Here is a 20,822-nt window from a genome sequence, read left to right on the forward strand (position 1 = left end):
ACCCCTGCCAACACTTGAAGTAATCTGGCTGGCTCTCATAAGATAAATTTTACTCCAGGGTATAACCTTATCATTATGGATAATTGCTCTCAGTTGACAGATAGATAATTCCCTGAGCCTTTCCTCTTAAATCCAAAGTAAGTCACAGGCTCAACTGAGTGATGAAGGCTTTTAGCCATAGTTGTTTCTAAGTGCCTGTTACAGGGGACGTCATGGCACCAAATATGTCCTCCTCGCTGTGGTCTTCTCTGATGAGCCTGCTCACCTAGTCTGTAAGAGAGGGTAGTAGCTGTTTGTGATGTCCTCATACATCAATGCCTTCTTGGTACTTAGGGCCTTAGTACCATCTTCCCCCATTTGCCATCATCCTACAGAGGTCACAGGTTCAGTACCCTTGGGCTAGTATCAGATGCACGCCTAACCCCACTGCTCCATGCTCACCCTCCTCCTGCCCTCTTCCTTTTCTCAACCTTCAGGCTCATGGAGGCTACCTTCTCCATCTGGCTCAGTCCCTCACAGCCTAGGCTTAATTCTCAAGCTGGCAATCCCAGGAGAGATGTGTATAAGACACATGTGATTACAAAGTATATTTGACTGATTTAAACATTTTTCGAACAAGTTGCTAGCATATTAAATCCAAGAGCTTTAGTCTCTCCTCTTGTTCTTAGTGCTGTAAGCTAGTCCTTACTTCAGAGTCTGCAGACACAGGAGCAGTTAAACCAACCTTGTCAAAAGGACATGGCACTTTGACAGGCAACTCCAATTTGCATTAGTGTGGAATCCCCTGGTTTTCCTGGAAGGGCAGCTGAAGGGTAGCATGGCTCCACTCTTCATCCAGCAACAGAGGGGCTATGCCCTTGAACCATTGCATTAAGCCATGTCCCAATGCTACACTTCTTTCATGAGGTTGCTTGCCATCTCTTAAGATACATGAATATTTAATTCCATCATGGCCAAGGCACATTCATCACGGCCTACACTTCCTTACTATGTGGAGTTTGAAGGGTAAGCAGGGAGGGAGAAGGAAAAGAAAAGAACAGAAGCCATGTCCTTTTGCTGGCATAGCCACTGGGTCACAAAGTCACTTATGTGTGCTCCATTCTTTGGGGTAGTCAACAACCCTTACCCATCTAGATTTAGGGGTAGGAAAATAGCCCCCACTTCTTGGTGGGAGGAGCATTAGAGATAGTGTAAACACACACACAGGAGAAGTAGACTATCATGTGACTGTCTCTGAAAAACTGAAAACCTAGCCCTCCACCCCTCACCCTCTGGCCCAAATAGCTAAGAGTGAATTCACACAATGACATCTTTGTGTCCCAGATCTACCATTAGCCACGGAGGGACTCTTGCAGCTCATTTTGTTTCCATTTCATATTAGGGTTGTTAGAAGAATTTAATGCTAAGTAGTGAATAAAAGGCACTTAGCATGTGAACTAGTGCAGAGTAGGTCTTCAGTATAGGACCTCTGTGACCAACCACTTCTGCCAGATCCCCTGCTATAACACAGTTGGGGTCTTGTAAGTGAAGGGTCCGGGGGTACCTGGAAGAGAATGGGGGACAAGAGATGTGAAGAAGGACGCCAAGACAAGAGTCAGATCAAGGCGACAATTATATTTTTCCCCAAGGCTGAATCTATACCATAACATGGGTAACAGAGGGAGGGGGGAAGTAAGAAACATTTACCCAGGCCAAGGACACAATATTCGTGTGGCCAGGGAGTAGGCTGATGTTGACAGGATGTCAGAAAGGTCACAAGTTTGTCATATCTATTAGTCAGCAGGATGTTGGTTTTTCAGAAAGGTTACAGGTCATCACATTGGGTATCTTGACGAATCATATTATTATTCATTTTGACCACCAGATTTGTATTAGTCTTCTGCAGCTGGCTGGGGATTTTCCATGAACCCAGTCATACTTAATTCTAACCATAATAGTAACATCAATAATGGAGGGCTTCAAGGGCATCGCTCCCAACAGGGTCTGGGCTCAGCCTGCTTGGCTTTGGATTTTTCTCTGTCACCAGCTGTGTGGTTTTGGGCAACTCGATTTACATCCCCATACTTCATTTCTTCCCTGAATTCTGTTTTAGAAAGACATCATATTAATTGTCATACAACAACCTCCCAGTTTTAACTACTTAAGCAGAGGAGCTCACTGTCTAGAGGGTTCCCTGCCTCCCCAATGCCAGGATCTTCCAAAAAAAAAATATGAAGTGACTGTTTTTACAGAAGGGGAAACTGAGGCTTGGCTAGACCACATAGAGGATGATTATAAGTTTTGCATAAGACCCCAGGACTCTAGGGTCATGGACTACTGTTACTCCATCCGCCAACCATTGTCTCCACAGGTACTTGCAGTGAACATGAGACTCTTGTGGGCATCCCTCTTCCTCGGCTGCCTGCTTAGCAGAAGCCATGCTTTATTGGAAGATTCCATTCAGAAATCAGGTGAGCTACCTCATACTTCTTGGGAGTTCCATCCAAGGAAACTCCAAAAGAGACAAACTGACACCTGTTAGTGTATCTGACCCACCAGAATAATGTAGATTTGACAGTATCTCTGGGTGCTTTGGGGGGCACTGTATCCTCCCCCAGAGACACATTATCCCATCTGGGGCATATCTTGGTATCTAGATCTAATAAACTACTTTCTTCCCATTATTGATTATCTCAACATAAATTTTAATTTTTACACCCACTTCCCAGGCAGGTCTCCTAGCCTTCAATTCTGATGGTTTTATCTCATGAATCTTTGCCCTAAAGAGTAAAAATCCTGATCTCTGGCAGCCCCAAATTGTAGGCTCAGCCACCTACCGTAATGTTCCAATTAAAGACAAGAACGATGGTGAGAAAAGCAGGAGGAGATTTAACTGAAAAAATTTCAAAGAGGAACCCCCCCACCCCGTTCCCTCCAAGCTCATCTTTAGGATGTTGTTGTAAAATATAAAAAATAAAAAAAGGTATTGTTGTCTTTTATCCTCCTAGGTCTGACACCTCAGTGCCCCAAGATATCTGCTAGAAACACATCCCAACTTCACCACTGCGGCCCAGTGTCTCCAGCCGCCGTACACTTCCCTACACTCAAACCCTCACATAAAAGAACACACAACACAATAATCTTAGATCCAATTGATAAGATATAATTGCCCACCTAAACATAAAGAGCCCAGCACCATCCATCCCTTAAGAACATTGATAACAACCTGTAAATACACAGAGCAAGATCTTTACGTCAGCCTACATTGTCCTGCCATGGCTTCTTGGCCTCTCCTCCTCTCTTCCTCTCTCTTTGTTCCAGTCTCCTCCTCTTCCTTCAAACTTCTCTCCTGCCCATCCTTCCTTCTCCTCCAATGACAGGCCTCCTTCTATCCTGTACCTGCCCCTCACCTGTATTTTACAAATTCAATGGGGAGAAGTTTCTGTTGAAGTCACCTGATTCCTGAGTATGTGACTAGGCAGCTGTCCTTGGGGCAGTGGAATTAGCATCAAAATAAAGATAACTCCAGGGCAAATCAGAACGTTAGGACTCTGGAATTTTCAGTTCAATAGAACAAGACCTGGGGTGAGGGGCAAGAGGTCTGCTTGATGAAGGCTGAGAGTCAAGGTGTGGTCTACTTGGTTCTCCATCCCAGTTCCAAGGGATGCTCTGAAGTTGTTACCGGTGTCATCATTTGAGGAGATTCATCTGGTTCTCACAAGGTATCACTTCTGCTGTGGGGTGTGTCCCCACGCATAGACAGTTGGATCTATGAGTGCCGGGGGTCTGTCTTCTGAGACTTGCTTCTCCTGGAATCCAAGATGTCTGCAGGTTTCAAGCCTATCCCCGAGCTTTCAACCTTGCAAGGGAAAGAGCTAAGTTAGGTGCACGGATGATTGACATGTCCGGGAGGCAGCAAGCAGGAGTCTGAGCCGAACTCAAAGCCCCGGTGCCAGGTTTCTATCCTGTGGACTCAGGGAGGCATCTATGCTTTTTAGCAAAAGAGGTTCCTTCAGTGTCTAAGAACACAGGTAAGAGCTTAAGCATCTGCCTGGGGAGCACACAGCACAGACATACAGCTTCGGGTGTGATGACCGATCCTTTGCACATAACTCCTTCCTACCCTCTAGGTCTACAGCCTGGCCCACATTTATCTCTGAAGTCTTCATTTGAAATCACATTCCTGGGACAGATTTTTGCCTTAGGTGTAATTTTGTTGTCAGGAATAGAAACTTCATCTGCTAAGAGGAAAATGTTGATAAAAGGGAAGAAGAGCTATCCTGTATGTCTCAAAGTTCAGAAGCTCCCTTTAGGGTGTGAAAACCAAGGTCTAGCAGTAGAAGGGGATATAGCTTGGTTAATAGGAAAGAGAAGTTGCCTAGCTTTTACAAAACCCTGGGCTTCATCAGCAGCACTGAAATAAAAGAGTAAATAAAGTGTGTGTGTGTGTGTGTGTGTGTGTGTGTGTGTGTGTGTGTGTGTGTGTGTGTGTGTGTGTGTAAGTAAATTAAGATGTGGGAAACTGTGAGCTCCTAACCGTTGCTCCTTCTTTGAGGCTTTATTTTGTTTCTCCGAGTACCATTGCTCATTAGTCTTTTCTTTATACAGCTCTGCTCCATGAGAGATGACCCCGTGTGTCTTGCACATGTCTGATCTTTCATTGCCTCCTGGGCTCATGTGCAAGACAGAACCTTGGTTTTTCTTTTGCAAAGAACCTGGCTCCAGAGTTTGGCTGCAGCTGGTCCTGCTTGGAACACCTATTTTTCTGTCCCCAATGGGAGCTCGTGCCCCAGGACCTAGCCATATGTTTTTGTCTCAGCAGGCATCAAAAGTGGAGGCGGTGGCCCAGGATTGAATACAGGATTGCTGAGTGGTAATAAAGGTGAATACACTAATCTGGGAGATGCCATTGGGAAAATCCCAGCTCCGATCCCTGTTGCTTCACCTGTCAAGGTCCCTGAGATCAATACAGACATTGCGGGCCAACTTGATCAACCTGAGATGAATATTCCAGGAGACTTGGACACAAGTGGTATTACTGGCCAAGTATCCTTCAGGCAGCTGGGTCAAAAGAGTATGAACAGTCCTGGCCACCATGGCCACGGGTGTTTAAGAGAGTCTAGCGGTTTGCTGGTGGGTGTCATGAACTTTACCTTTAGCTTCCAGGTCTGAGGTGGTGGTTCTGGTCAGTCCGAGGCTGTGTCACCTGGTAGCCCAGGTCAATCTGAAGCAAGGTCAACAAATAGTCGCCTGAGACTGGGTCATCTGGTGATGTGGATCAATAGGAGCAGTTTAAACAAATGATTGGACTGATACTATGTCATTCTGATTAATGTGGTCAAGATGGTGCTGGATCAATCTTCTGGAAGATTTGATCAGGGCCAATAAATATCCACTGTGGCTTTAGGTCATCTAATGGTTTTGAAGGAAAGTCAATGAATGGTCAGTTTGAAGCTAAGTTATCTGGGGACTTAGTCAGTCTGGAACAGGATTAGTAAGTGGTCTGTCTACCTGGGTTTTAGTTCATCCAATGGCCATGGCCAATCTAGACTAGTGACCACTCCACAGTCATGATTAGTTTAGGTGTAGAGTATCTTTTGTCTCTGATTCTTTTGACTGTAGGTTACATAATAGTTACGACAGGTCTGAGGCACGATCACCCTTATGTTAGAAATTAAAGCAGATTCATTAAAAGGTGCTACCAGGACTCTACCTTTGGATGAGTTTTATAAGGAGAGTTACAGGTTCATTACCATAGACAGCCATGAAAAGGCCATGTTGGAGAGTTAATCATTTTGTCTGTAAGTAGCCATAGTAGAGCCTTAAAGGGAGAGACATCTATAAGACAAAAGTGTTTTCTGCCTTACAGATTTTCAGGGGTGGAGTTGGCAAGCTCCATGTCACATGACCTAGCCTTGCTTGTCTAGGTGCCAGAGTCTGGAAGGCATTGATAAAAGTGAAGTTATAATTCATGACTGTCCTTGGTCTAGATATCAGGGTGTGTGAACAGGCTCACAGCTGTGAGTGGAAGATACTAAATGTGTAAGAAGTATGAGGTCCAGTGTGCTCTCTTATGAGCTCTGTCTAGAGAGAGCTGTAACCTACTTCTTGGATCAAGGCTTGGTGTCTCTGACCACCCTGGTTTCACCGAGGAAGTACTACTTGAATGTCCTGTCCACACGGGAACTCCAGTAGGTGATGGGGTTGGTTCCATAAGTTCATCACAGTTAATATGAAGGCACTCTAAAGAGAACTAAGTAACATCCTTAACCAATAGTTGTCAACACCTGTCCTCAACAACGACATCCTGGCCCAAGAAGGGCTGTTGGGTGCTGTTATTCTCAACAACCAGAATCTAGTCACAGAAAGAGAAAAACTACAAATGCTACTCCTGGGTGGCAAAGTATCATTTGGTATAAAAAATGACCTCGTGGAGGCAGCAGGGACCTCAGCTGTGGAAGGCTTGGTCTGCAAAGGCTCCCTGGGTGGCCTTTGTGGCCATGGGAGTCTCTCTGGCATGAATAATGTTCTGAAGACCATGAATTCTGGGAAACTTGATAGCTGGTGAGTTTGACTTTTTTTCTTGTTTGCATTAAGACAATTCCCTAAAGCATTTATCAGAGAAGGTTCCAGGTACCTGAAAGACATTGGTCTGACTCATTCTTTAGAAAGTTTAGAAGGAGTTCACCACCTCTTCTTCCTAAGTCAGCCACTGCCTAGTGTTTCTCTAACACAGTCTGTCCTTTGGGTTTATGAAGGTTTTTCTGCTATATGGTAAGTCACACCAGGAAAGCATATCACAGATGCTCTGACCACTTATCCCTTAGTTAGTATCGGTCCCCCAGTGAGTAAAAGAACCCCTTCCTTCCAAGCTGATCCCACAGTTGTTAACTGAGGTTTTCAATATGGTATCTGCTTTCTCTTACCATTGTAATCAAATACAAACCTCAGGTACTGGCTGATGCTTTCCTGATCTAGGATTTATAGAAATGGGGCTCAGAATAAAAAGCAAGGGTAGAAAGAACAGGCATGGGGTGGAGGGAAGGGAAGCCACTGCTGCCTGAGTAGGGAGCCAAGGAGCCCTGGAAATTGGCGTTTTCACTTCCCCTCACTCTTCTCGTGCAGGCTCAATGTCACCCGCTTCGACATTGTCCATCTATCATGGAAGGTCTTTGCCTCATCTGATCTCGAAGTTAAATTTCAGACCAAGTTGACTATCAACTTCTCAGGGTGAGCAAAATGGGGGATGTTATGGTTCGCATCAACTGTCCTCTTTAGGCTCATGCTTTGAACTCTGCCGCTGTTTTGGGATGCTGTGGAGCCCTTAGATGGTAGAGCCCACCTGGCTGAAGTATGTGACTAGAAGCAGGCTTTTGAGGGTTCTGGAGCTCCAGCTGCCTCTGCTTCTTGCTCTTCCCTGACACGAGCAGGTGCTTTCCACCACGTCATGCCATTGAGCTGCCTTCCCTAGGAGATGAACGGAGGCATCTCTGAAACACTGAGACCAAAACACCCACCTGCCCTTTGCTGTTTCTGTTGGGCATTTGGCCGCAGTGATGCAGCATAGCTGACTGCAGTGGGAGAAGGGAGTGGAGGGAATTCCTAGAGAGAACCCGTGGTTTTATTGGTAGTGGGGAGCTTTCTTTCACTCAACAGATATCTTAGCATTTCCCCAAGACGTTGATAATTTCTGCGTAAGTATACAGTGCCTTAGGATGGCGGTGATGGTGGACACAAATGGTAGACGACCTTTTTGCTTTTCTTCCATAGTCTGAGGCTATGTTGAAACAAACATGGGAAGGAAATTAAAACACAAAAGAAAACCATCCTCCAGTCTTGCATCTGAGAGACACTGGCCTTTTAGGTGGATTCTTTGCAGATCTTTCCCCACAACCATTCTGTAAGGCAGTAAGTGCTCCATGGCACATGTGCAACATGGTAGCTGTGAGCTATCCTGTGGACAGGCACCAGGATTGTTCACCAGGTCATTCCTTTAAATAACTGTGATTGGTTCAAATCATTAATCTGTTAATTCTCTAATTATTAGAAAGTCTCATGAGCACAATTTATAGCTACTTACTTACTTACTGTGCTGGGAGTTGAATCCACGACTTCACATGTACCAGGCAGACATTCAACTACTCAGCTACATCACCACCTATAATTTATAGCCTTTGATAAACATTGCCAAATTATCTTACAGGAACCTGGCGATGGTGATTAAATGTTTCTAACATTCTTGAGTACTTGATACAGTCCAGGTTCTGGGCAGCAGTTTCCTTGAGTGATCTTTTCAGTCCGCACTGTAGGCCTCTAAGGGAGGGGTAGCTATTGCGTTGGTAGAGCTTCAGAGAAGTTCAGTCAGACTCCACATGCAGATGCAGAGAGAGCTCTGTTGGCAAAGTGCCCGTGGCACAGGCTTGAAGACGTGAACTCAGATCTGGTTTATGCTCCATGCCTGTCATCCCAGTGCAGGTGAAGACAGAGAGAGGTGGATCCCTGAAGCTCATTGGCTGGCCTAGCCAAATAGACGAGCTTCAGGTACACACCATCATACACATATGCACACCATCACACATACACACACAATTACACACCTCACAATACAACCACACACGCGCACACCATCACACACATACCATCTCTCATACACACACAAACACACACACACATACACACACATTACCATCATCATCATGTAAACACCACCACACACTCACAGTTACACATGATCACACATATAACACATGTAAACACCATCACATACATACCATCTCTTTCTCTCCCCCACATATACACCCTCTCTCTCTCTCTCTCTCACACACACCCACCCACACACACACACACACACACACAATCACACACACACAATTACACACCTCACAATACAATCACACACGCACATGCTATCACACACATACCATCTCTCATATACACACACATCACCACCATCATCATATAAACATCACTGTGCATTGAGTTACACATGATCACACACACATATACACCATCATACGTACACACACACATCATTACATGCACATATCACACACATATTATTCAACGTGGGTGGTTGTGGGTATGCATATAAGTCCAGGAGGAGATTCTAACATTGGAGATGTGCATGAATTTGGCAGAACTCTAGGCAGCAGGGAAAGAGGTAGCCTTTCACTACCATTTTTAAAATGAGTCTTGAGCTATGAATAACCATTTATTCCAACAAATTATTTTATCAACTTTATATATACATATAATATACATATAATAAATACACGCAATAAAAACAGATTAAAAGTATATATAGGCCATCACAAATTCTTTTTTCAAAGTATGTCTATCAGGAAACCTTTTAGAGTATTCCCAGACGTGCATTCAGCTTCTAACGGCCCTCTTCCATGCAACCAGGATGCTCTCATTTCTCAGTGGTGCCACAGTGGATGTGAACATTGAAATCCCCTTGCATTTGCAACAGGCTGAGCCTGGTCAAATCTCATTTTCCGTGAAGAGTTGCCGGACAGTATTCACTGGGATCCAAGTGAATACAGGGTAGGTACAAACCCAAGAGATCTGGGCACCACACACGGTGTGTCATAGGATGGTGCTATGCTTGAAGTAGTTATCAGGCTCCATGGAATCTGACCAAGATGCCAGGAAACTATGTCACTAGTGTTTTAATGCCCTGCTTCCAGTCAAGCTTCTGTCTCAAGGAGTTTGGAATACTAAGCAGAAGGGGATACCTTTGGGCCAGGAGTACAGACCTCCTTGGCAGCACCCACTTGTGGAGAATTTTGGGTGCTCCTGCTTCCAAGCTCTTATGGAGAGATCCTAGGTAGGAACTCTGCACATCACTTCCTGCTAGGCTTCCGTCTCCCGAGGTGTCTGTGTGAGCTCTTAAGGGCAGAAGTTGCCTTATAGTCATCATCATTTTTCCAGCACACATTGAGCCAATAGACATTGTTGTTCCTGGAGACACACAGGAAACAAGACCATGCAAGATATGTGAGTGAAAACGAAGGGGAATGAATGGGAGGATGATTGAATGAGAAATGGATGGATGCATAGATGGATGGATGGATGGAAGTGAGTGCACACGTTCATGGATGGACAGAAGGTATGTAAATATATGCATTTATGGATGGATAGATGTATGTATGTATGTATGATATGTGAGTGCACACACTTATGAATATTTGGATGGATATGGATAGATCCAGGGATGGATTTAAAAAGAGTAAATAAAAGGCATATTAAAAAAGATATTAGTGGTCTACCTGAGAGGTCTAAGCTAGGTTCACTGGGGAGGTCAGGAAATGCATACTTGCTTAATCTAACACAGTCATTCTCAACCCTCACAATGCTGTGACCATGTTGTGTTGGTGACCCCCAAACACAAAATTATTTTCATTGCTACCTTATAACTGTAATTTTCTACTCTTCTGAATTGTAACATAAATATCTTATATGCAGGATATCTGATATTCAACACTTGTGAAGAGGTCATTTGACCCCTAAAGGAGTGACAGATTACAGGTTGAGAAACGCTGATCTAACAATGGAGACCTAACCAGTACTAAGATTGTATAGCAGAGAATTTCAAAGCCTTTAGTGGTAATGATCATTTCCACTGTTTCCCTTTCCTTTCCTCAGCGTGTTCTCCCCAATGATGGAATCAATGTTGAAATGGTCCTTGAACATCTCCTTGCCCAACATAGTAAGTCTGACAACGTGGCCCTGGCGAACCCTGAGCATGTGCTGTGGAGACGGTGCTGAATCTAGTGGCATGGGGGAGCAGCCCACACAAGCAGAGGCAGCCAAGTGGGACAGCTTTATTACTGAGCTATGCAGCCTCCTAGAGTTGCTCTTATGTCCTTCGTCAAGGTTCCTGCTTCTGAAGAAGAGACAGAGAAAAAGACAGTTGTAGAGGGGTAACTGTGCAGCAGGAAGCTTAGGCCTGTATAAGAGGGAGATTGTAACATGTTTGTGATAGACCTTCTCCATCTTATGTCAGAGACTTTTTTGGCAAAGCATCTTAGATTACAGAGTTCAGCTTGTATATACCAGTGAAGTAGGTGTAAGTATCCTCTTACAAGGCCTCCAATCCTCTGTTACAGTTGTGCCCAGTGGTCCGATTCTGGTTCAACATCATCAACCAACAGTTGGCCATTCTCAGAAGTAAGTAGAGCTGTTGCCTGCGCACGGCTTTCTCGTGCCTACTGCTACAGTAGCAACTATACCTACTCGCACTCCGCTGCTAGAGAGCTTCCTGAGTTGCACCTCAGATCTCCCATTTCCTGGGGGATCAAGTGGAGACCTTGGGGCATGTCATCAGGGTCTTTCTAGAAGCTAAGTTCCCGGTGTTTTCATCCTTCTCTAGGGGAGTGACCTAAGCCACCTGCATATACCCTACAATGTATGGAGACACAATGGCTGAGTTCTGCAGGACTTCCCACTCTGGCTTTCTATGACTGAAATACTCCTTCATCTCCCAGTGTAATCTCCATGTTTGGTCTATCTGAAAGCCTCTGGGGCTCTTTCTCAGCAGAGCCCCCTCCTCAGGACTCTTACAGCCTTTGGCACGCCCTTTTACCATTCACTGTATTGTGTGGAAATGTCTACTTCCAGATTGTCTATCCCAGTAGCCCAGAGCTCCTTGAGGTTGCAATTGCCCCTCCATTTATCTGACAGTGCAGATAAACACAGTGTAGACCCCCACAAATAAATTCTGCTGGTGTGTAGAGTGAAAAGGGAGAGAAGGGATATGGTGGGCATGAGTAGGTGGGAAAGCAGAAACATGGTAGGGAGATAGCAGAAGAATGATGGACACTCAGGAGGATGGGAGTGTGGGGTTAAGGGGGGATGGTAGAAGTCAGAAGGGGTGATGGAAGGATATAAAAGACAGACAAGTGGAAATGGAAGGAAAACACAAATAAAAGAATCTGAGGAAAGATGGAAGGAAGGACTGATGGACAAAGAGCAACAGTGTTGCAGTGCGCATGTGTGACGTACCATTGCTGGGTGCATGAGGAAGGGAAAGTAGGGTCTGTCAGCAGATGTGTGTGAAGATGGAGGAAGGCGAGACGGACTGTGACCGAGTGAATGGAAAAAAACAAGCTACGGAGATGGCTAAATGAAGGGAAAGAGGAAAGGGGGAAGAGAAAGGGGCAGATGAATGGAAAGAAGAGAGGGAGGGCAATGGGATGCACAGGAAGAGGGGGGGAGGAGGCTGCTGGGATGGGAAATGGATAGGTCTGCTTGTGGGAGAGGTGGATTTTCTTTGCCAGGGTGTGAGCACCCACCACCCTGTCCTGGATGACCGTGGGGTTCTGCGTCCTCAGTATATACTCAACAGATGGGGAATGATCTCTTTCAGACGTGCTCGCTTATGAATGGATGAGTGAGTTTTATGAGTCCCTGTTTCCATCAGTTGAATGCTTTGTGTTTTCTCTGACATTTGCAATGCCCCCTGCCCCCTTCTCTCCATCAGATATCGCCTCATTAGGGATGCCGGGGAACAGCAACTTACTCAATGCCTCGCAACCCATGCTGTATGAACACACATATTACATGGACTTTAAGGTAGGAAGAGCCAATTCCTCCTCCTGTAGAGAAGCCACGTATCCCCATGTGAGGTCTCCTTGGCTGGGAATGTACCCAATCTGTACTAGCAAGAGAGCCCACCTGAGCTTGGATTTTGAATGATTACGCAGCCTTGAGCACTATGCCCTCACTTCTGAACCGCAGTTTTCTTGTCTGTCAGGGAGGGGTGATTTTCATAGCTACACACAGTTTTTACCACCTGTGTCTCCCAGCATTCGAGCATACCTGGAGTTGGTATCTTCTATTCAAAGGGATAGCACGGTTTAGCTGGCAGGTTTTACAATGTCCTACTGGCCCATGAAGTAACCTGCCCTTGAAGTGGTAGTGTTCAGTACCGTGAATATGAACTAATGGTTAGAGGAGAAAGTGCCTGGCATATATGGATTACAGTACCAACTCAAAAAATGATTGGCTTGTTCTGATTTTCCCTTGATTTAAAAAGATTTAAACAGCCAATCAAGTTTACTGCTTGGCAGGTTCACACGGAGCCTTCAGGGTGCTGGGACAGTGGTTCTGGTGGCCTTGGCTATATGCTCCCCACCCTAAATCTTTCCAGGTTATGGGATGGCCAGGAACTTGGGGGCAGTTCCTAGATTCTACCATGAAGTGGGATCTTAGGGTCAGCAGAAGTTCACTGCTTCTCAGCCCTCAGATGTCCAAGGACAGAGTCTCAAATCAAAGAGTTTAGGAACAGAATTATGACAGTTCAGTGTTTGGTTTGGACAAAACCATTCCCACCTCAGAGTCTCCTTTGCTTGTCTTTTTTTCTCATTTTCAAAGTTGGTGTCAGGTTTGCAGGGGACACAGAGCCTGGCACATAGTAGGTATACACTTACTGTGAGTTTTCTGGTTTTGTTTTGTTTCTCTAGAACAAAAGCTTCCCGGCTTCTTTCATCAACTGGTTGATTAAAAGTAAGTTTTCGTTCTCATATCCATCCCAGAATCCCGCAGTCCTACTTCTCTCTTCAGTGTTGAACGTCCTTTGGGAAGGGTACTGGAAATGAATGAGAAACCCCGAGCCACAGAACGTCTGCCGGGGTAAACCTTCTTGATGCTGGGCTCCTGGAAAGACATCTCTATAATATTACAGTGGGGTTCTTGAGATGGTCCATTTTAGAGGGGTTATGTGTAAGTGGGTCTCTAGGACAATTCACTGATTGCAAGAGAAATTCTTGGAGTTGTCCAGTTCTAGGTGGTTGGTGCCTTAGGGGGGTTTTTAAGTTACTTTATACTTCGTTATTAAGGTTTCTATGACTGTGGGATATCTTCCTCAATGAGTAATGTTACAGTTAGCTTATTGAGACAGCTCACTCCATAGCGATTTTGATTACCGTGAGACTCTGGTGCTTTCCTATCCTCAGTGATTCTGAGGGATTCCTGAAGAAGTTTCTTCCATGGTGGGAAGTGCTTGGATGGAGTTCCTGGGACAGCCTACTCCACAGAACAGCCATCCCTGAGCTGGGAGTTAGGGATGGGCTTAAATCCCAGTTTTGCCAGTATCTTAGTTACTTTTCTTAATGCAATGACCAAATACCTGACAATAAGCATTGAAATAGAGGAAGGGTTTATTTTGGTTTGAGAGTACAATTCATTGGGGGCAGAGAAGACAGCAGAGCATGGGGTCACATTCTGTCTGTAATCAGGAAGCATGGGCGAACGCTAGTGCTTCTTACTTTCTCCTGAATAAATCCTGAATCCCAGCCTGTGGAATGATGTAGGACTCATTCAGCCTGGGTCTTCACATCTCCATTAATTCAACTTATTAACCTCCTTGACGGACCCAGAAGTGGCTCTAGACTGCCATGTTGATAATTAATGTTAATCACAGCTGCTAACTTCCTGTGGCCTTTCTATGAGTCCTGTTCTCCCCGTCTCGAAAAAGTCTTTCTTTTTCCATCTGTTAAGAAGGCTTTTAACTAACAAAGAGTATTGGAGGGAGAGGGGAACAAGATCAGATGCCAGAAGAGTTTGCAGAAAGATCCAGGCCATGATAAGTTTTCCTCATGGTGGCCAGTGTCTTCCCATCTCTTTGCTGTGAGATGTAGATGCTCAGTGACTCCTCGGCCCCATTTCCTGTAGGATATTGATAAGACCAGGCAGGACTATGACAGTGATGCTGAACACTGAGTGTCACTGGAATTCTGTGACCTTAGTTGGCTCTGGCCTGGATCTTGTTTTCAGCAATTTCCCGTAGCCACCCCCTACCAGCCCTCTAGACCTTGGGTTTTCACTCCCAGAAGCTGACCAGGGGAAAGCATGCACAGATCTGTGTGTTAGCATGCACCTGCTTCAGGTGGGCCCACCTATAAGAACTAACCAAAGGCACGTGCTTGAGAGGGGACAGGGTGGTGAATGGCCTTCCATTTCAGACAGTAGGCAGGACTTAGAGTCCTAACAACTCTTGGGATCATCTGAAGCTGGTGCTGGGTCCATCTAGACAAATGGCATTCTCTGTTGGCTGAGAGCTGGGCCCTGAGTTCTAAACAGATGCTAGAGGAGATGCTACATGAAGCCCTAGCCCTGAACCCCAATTAGCTGTGCCTCTGTACCTGACACTCCTCTGTCGTGTGAGAAACATGCTCGCAAGCTGCTTTCTCTGTTCAAAGGTTCCCTGTGGGGTCTCTCCAGGGGTGGGTAGAAGGCCCAGATAACACATGTCTTAATCACTCTTCTCACTGCTGTAATGAAACATCCTGACAAACGTAGCTCAAGGGAGAAAGGGTTTATTTTGTCTCAAACTTCCCAATGAGGGTCTGTCACGGTGGGAAGTTACAGCGGCGGCACAGCTGGTCACATTACATCTACTGTCAAGAAGTGGGGTGATAAGTGCATGCTGGTGCTCAGCTAGCAGCCCAGAGTATGGTGCCACCCATCGTAGGAGGGGTCTTCCAACCTCAGTTAACAATCAAGACACCCCCTCCCCCATAGACATGACTAGAGGCTTGTTTATTGGATGGCCGTAAATCCCATTGAGTTGACAGTTAACACTAGTGCAACACCCTTTGAATTCCCGGAATTGAACGTCCTGGTTTCAGAGGCTAAGGAGTCCCAAGAACTTTGTGATGAGCAATCATGGGTAGGCAATGCCAGGCCTATTACTGTTGAAGCCTGAGAGGAGGGATAGCACCTGCCTCATTGGGCGGCCATGAAAAAAATGGTGGACAAATTTAAGTTCAGACCTTGGACAGTGGAACCAACTGCCTCTATGGCCAGATGGTCTAACCCACAAGGAAACGGAAGGTCTGGAGCAAAAATCAGATAGGGCAGTGGCAGAGGCAGTCAGGGGAGGCCCCAGAGGCTCAGTGGGGCGCCTGAGGGCTGTGAGAACACGCACCTCACTCCTGTTCCTCATAGACAGGCCTTGAGTGAGCAGGGGCTGGACACCACATGCACTTCTGCTGTCTTTCCCCCTAACTTTAGGGAAGAGCAAGTTTGACCAAGGCAAGGCACCAGCCTGAGCTGGACTGACCGGGCTGGTCAGTTCCCAGATAGGCCACTAGGGGGAAGTCACAAGACTGTTAACATGTTTCTTGGATTATGGCCAAATCTGTGGACTGGAATCAAAATTCCTAGTTTCCAATCCCAGTTCTCTCAGCAGAATAGAATATTTAACCCAATGTTGCGCCAGTCTCTCCACTGAGGACTATAATAGGAATAATTTATTCATTTTTACTCTCAACAATCAGGTCATTAAAAAAATTAGTGTATATTGATTATAAAAAGTGGAGGCTTTATAATGGCGTTTCCATTCAGGTGCTTTGACCAAATTGACGCCCCCCACCCCAACCCCTCACCACCACCACAATCCTCTCCTTCACCCAGCACTACCCCCTTTCTACTTTTACACATATACATGGATTTCATATGATTAAAACAGATTAAACACTTCAAACAGATTAAAACATTATTAAGAATAATTTCCGTGGGATAACAGGACATTCGAAAACGTTTGCATGGCAAAGGGAAAAAATCACCAGAGTGTAGTGGCAATAGACAGGATCGGGGAGGATCTTTGTCAGCTGTGCATCCAACAAAGGAGTACTGTTGACCATGGAGAGAGAGAGCTAAACAAATTAATTAACCCCCCCCCCCAAATCTTTCAGTCAGTAAATGAGCAAGATTGTTGAATAAATTCTCCAAAGAAGAAATGCAGAGGGGCTCCTCCTGTAGGTGGACCCGGCACCGTTTTATGGCTGCTAAGGAGACTCCTGCACCTGACTAAGAAGGGCGACAATGTTAGTCAAATGGTTCTGTGGGAGAGTAAAAAATGGAGAGGCACGTGCCATTTAGCAAACTGATGGAAGCTATCCTGAATGTCAGGGATGATCAATAGGGCCAGTCAATTTCCAGCTTGATGGGCAGTCAGATAGTGGGACAGATGCACCTGCACAGTTGGAAGGGAAGGAGAAGGATGAGGGGAGGGCCAGCAGCAAGCAAGAGACCCTAACAGGTGCAGTGAGAGGCCCTAACAGGTGCAGTGAGAGGCCCTAACAGGTGCATCTACCACCTCATCCAGAATGCTGCCAAAGACCAAACACATGGTCTCAGTTAGAAATGACAGTTGGCTCAACCCAACATCACAATAAGCCTTGTGTATTCTGATTGGAGAAGTTTAATGTGTCTCATTTAGTATTATAAAAGGACAATATTACAGATTTTATTGGACACAGTTGTTACATGTGGGGCAGTGTGTCTTTAAGTGAGGTAAAGTACTCTTTAAAAATGGGTCCTAGATATTTTTTCCTTTAACTCAAGATTTTTATTTTGTTTAATATGGAGGAAAAAGAAGCACAAATGGAATATATATGTATATATATATGTGTATATGCAGGAAGATGGTTAGCTGTCAGAAAAATATGCAAATCTAAGACAGCAGCACACTCCAGTCAGATGGCTGTGATCAAGAAAATAAATGACAATGAGTGGTGTCAAAGATGTACCAAAGGGACACACGCGTGCGCGTGCGCGCGCGCGCACACACACACACACACACACACACACACACACACACACACACACAGAGGAGCAACCACTGAGGAAATCAACATGGCAGGTCCTCCAAAAACTGAAGACAGAGCGGGGCATGGTGGCACTTGGGAGGCAGAGGCAGGAGGATCTCTAAGTTTGAGGTCAGCCTAGTCTATAGCACAGGTTCTAGGACAGCCAGGGCTACACAGAAAAACCCTGTCTTGATTAAACCAAACCAAAACAAAATACTGAAGGTAGAACTTCAGTATTTCACTCCTAGATATATATCCAAAGGAGGCTACGTCAGCAAGACCCCTGCACAGCCATATTCATTGCTACGCTGTTCACCACAGCTAAGATGTGAGCCACAACCTGAGTGTCCATAGTAAATGAATGGATAGTTATCCTTTAAGGTAAATAGACTCTGCTGTGTATATGCCTCACAGTTTGTTTATTTTTATCAGTGTCTACTCAGGAGTCACATGGTAGTTCTATTTTTGGTCTGCTGAAGATACTATGCTGGTTCCCACAATTTATACTTTCACCAGCAGTGAATAAGGTTCCTCTATCCTTGCTGTCACTTGTTGTAATTTTTCCTTATGGCACCTTTTCTGACTGGGATGGGATGTAATCTCAGTGTGGGAAGTGTAGCTTGTTTTCTAAGCATTTCTTGGCCCTTTGCGTTTCTTCTTTTGAGAACTGTCTGTTTCCTACATCTGCTCGGGTATCGATTGGGTGTTGTTTCTTCGGTGTTTGAGTTCTAATGCATTCCAGATGCTAAACCCCTGTCAAAGAGTCTCTCCCATTCTGTAGTCTGCCTCCTCACTCTGGCAATTGCTTCCCTTTTGACTTGGTGGAATCTCGTTTGTCAGCTTTTACTCCTATGCCTGAGCTGTTGTGATGGTTTTTAGAGAGCCCTGGCCTATACCTTTATCCTTCTTTGGCAGTTTCAGAGTTTCATTCATTACATTTAGGTCTTTGATACACTTTGGACAGATTTTGGAACAGGGTGAGAGATATGGATCTAGTTCCATTGTTCTACACGTTATCAGAGTTTACTCAGCATTGTTTATTGAAGAGGTTTTAATTTATTTTTAAATAATGTATCATCAAAAGTGAGGTGGTTGTAGCCATTTGTCTGTTGATCTACATGTCTGGTTTTGTGTCAATAGCATGATGTTTTTGTGTTGTCTATGGCTCTGTCATATAGTTTGAGGTCAGGTTCTATGACACCTCCAGCATTGCTCAGGTTTGCTCTGTCCATGAGTCATTTTATTTAGTGCTCTTAGGACTATCCCAGCATATAGCTGTTACTATTCTTAGTTGACAAATCAGGAAACTGGGATTCAGAGAGATTAACAGTCTTGAGCCACTACTGGGGAGGCGAAACGTGGAGACACTAGACTGCGTTTACCCTGCACTGCTTCTGTAGCTGTTGGGTTCTGGGCTTAAGCAAAGCACCTATTCACTACTCAGTGGGTGGGAAAATGCAGCCTAAGATGTGGGAGGTTGAAGCTGGGGTTCCCAAGTTCCCAGGCATCTAGTTGCTGTGGGAACCACATGGAGTCAGGAACAAAGGGTTGGGGAGGGTGGTCCATGGGCCTGCAATGAGGAGCCTGGGGCTGGGGTCTCACAAACTGTTGGACATCCAGATGCCATTGGGTCATGGGGAGTTCAGAATGGAGTTGGGGGGTCCACAGGCCTGTTGATGAGGCCAGGGCCAGGGTGAGGAGAACTCCGGCTTAGCTAATTTGCAAAAGTCCTTAGCTTAGTGGAGGCTTAGTAGGCTGGGAGCACAGAGGGGCCTTCTGTGGGAGGCTTAGGCAGCCCAGCTCTGTAAGCGAAGGCCTTTTCTATGCGCCCCTTGGTGGTTCTTGATGGGACAGTCCTTGGTTCCAAACTGTTTATTGATTGTTCTTTATGGAAAATGGGTGCATCCCACCTAATCAGGGTGGACAAGAGATTTTTGCAGGAAGCTTATTGGCTAAATCCTCAGGGCCTCTAGATACCTCATGACCATGGAGAACTTTGTTCTGGGCTATATGACCACAGGTCACATTTCCTATGTGGGAAGCGTGGCAGTGTTCCAGGCCAGGAACCTGGTAGGGAGCAGGGAGCCATCTACCATCTCGGGTGGGTGCCTGGGTGCTGGGACACTGAACCTCTTCAATCTTACCAAGTTTCCTGGCATGGTCCCCTGTCCCACACAGAAGCTGGAGGAGTTGTGAGGGTTGTGTCCTAGTGAAATGTCCCTTGCTATGTTGGCCTCAGTTTCTCCACCCGTACGTCATTGGTTTGGGTATATAAAGTGGGTATCCTTCCTCATTCTCTGGTTTTCTGACTCTGCCCTGGGGAAAAAGCATGGTGGCAGCCCAGAGACCATACCCTGGAGTCTCTGCGATGAAGGGACAACCTAAGTCTCTGGAGCCTCTCCACCCCCACAGAACTGCCAAATCTTAGGCTCTTTTGAGAATAACAGAGCCATGCTTGGTAGGCAGACAACAGCATTTGTTTTCTCAACCTTCTCTTGTCAGCTCCCTCTTCATAAACACGTTGAGACACCCTGCTGGCTTGAGGAAGACTTCTAAAGCCAGGCAACTGTGTAAGGAAGAGGATGGGACAAGTGGAATATGCCTTAATGTAGCCCCTAAAGTCTCCGAAGACCAGGAAGGCTCAAGTGGAGGGCAAGACCTGCAGCACCCAAGGATCCGCCGGGGAGGATCCTGGGAACCCTTCTACCATGATATATATTCTTCCAGCAGGTCACACTTGACAGGCCTTTACTTATGTGGATCTATCATGGTGTTCTATATAGCATTAATGAAATGTCAAGTTGTGAACAGAAAGTTAAATAAAGCAAATCCCCTCCCCTATGTCACTGCTGCTAAAAATATAGCAGAAATAGGCTCAAATGTCTCTCTATTCAGGAACAATAAAGGTCACCTTGGACTCACGTTTCCTCCTACCTTCACCCCCAGTTTAGCTAAGCTTTCTGCTGAGCCTAGTCCACCCATACAAACGACCTAGATGCTTGCCACAGCTTCGGGCAGACTCCAAGGGGGGGGGAGAGACTGGTGGTACACGACACAAAATGCTTGTTTTGGGTACAGCCACTTCTTCACCTGTGTGGTTCCTGCAGTCAGTCGTGCAGACGGGCCCTCAGTGGGTCTTCCATAGGCAACACATAGAGGGAGGCAGTGGATGGGAATACCCACACCCTGGCTAGTTTACCCCTGGCCCTGCTCGCTGCTGTTCATCCACTCGTTTGCACTCTGCCA

General features: G+C 45.7%; 1 protein-coding gene across 1 annotated transcript; it reads left to right on the forward strand.

Annotated features, from left to right (window-relative positions):
* The first annotated feature begins 1,609 nt into the window (after positions 1–1,609).
* Positions 1,610–20,493, forward strand: Bpifa6 (BPI fold containing family A, member 6). The gene is made up of 10 exons (XM_006235367.4): positions 1,610–2,450; positions 4,802–5,025; positions 6,257–6,543; positions 7,105–7,209; positions 9,385–9,525; positions 10,627–10,690; positions 11,091–11,151; positions 12,464–12,555; positions 13,446–13,488; positions 20,079–20,493. Exons 1-10 carry the CDS (start codon positions 2,309–2,311, stop codon positions 20,090–20,092), a joined length of 1,173 nt encoding a protein of 390 aa, XP_006235429.2. The 5' UTR covers positions 1,610–2,308; the 3' UTR covers positions 20,093–20,493.
* Positions 20,494–20,822: the final 329 nt, after the last annotated feature.

Source organism: Rattus norvegicus, chromosome 3 (genome assembly GCF_036323735.1).
Source record: "Rattus norvegicus strain BN/NHsdMcwi chromosome 3, GRCr8, whole genome shotgun sequence".
Taxonomy (NCBI): Eukaryota; Metazoa; Chordata; class Mammalia; order Rodentia; family Muridae; genus Rattus; species Rattus norvegicus.

Coding starts and splice junctions, on each gene's coding strand:
- Bpifa6 (XM_006235367.4), top strand. CDS start 2,309: ATGGACTACTGTTACTCCATCCGCCAACCATTGTCTCCACAGGTACTT. Junction 5,026..6,256: donor CAAGTGGTATTACTGGCCAA/GTATCCTTCAGG, acceptor CTTAACCAATAG/TTGTCAACACCTGTCCTCAA. Junction 6,544..7,104: donor TCTGGGAAACTTGATAGCTG/GTGAGTTTGACT, acceptor CTTCTCGTGCAG/GCTCAATGTCACCCGCTTCG.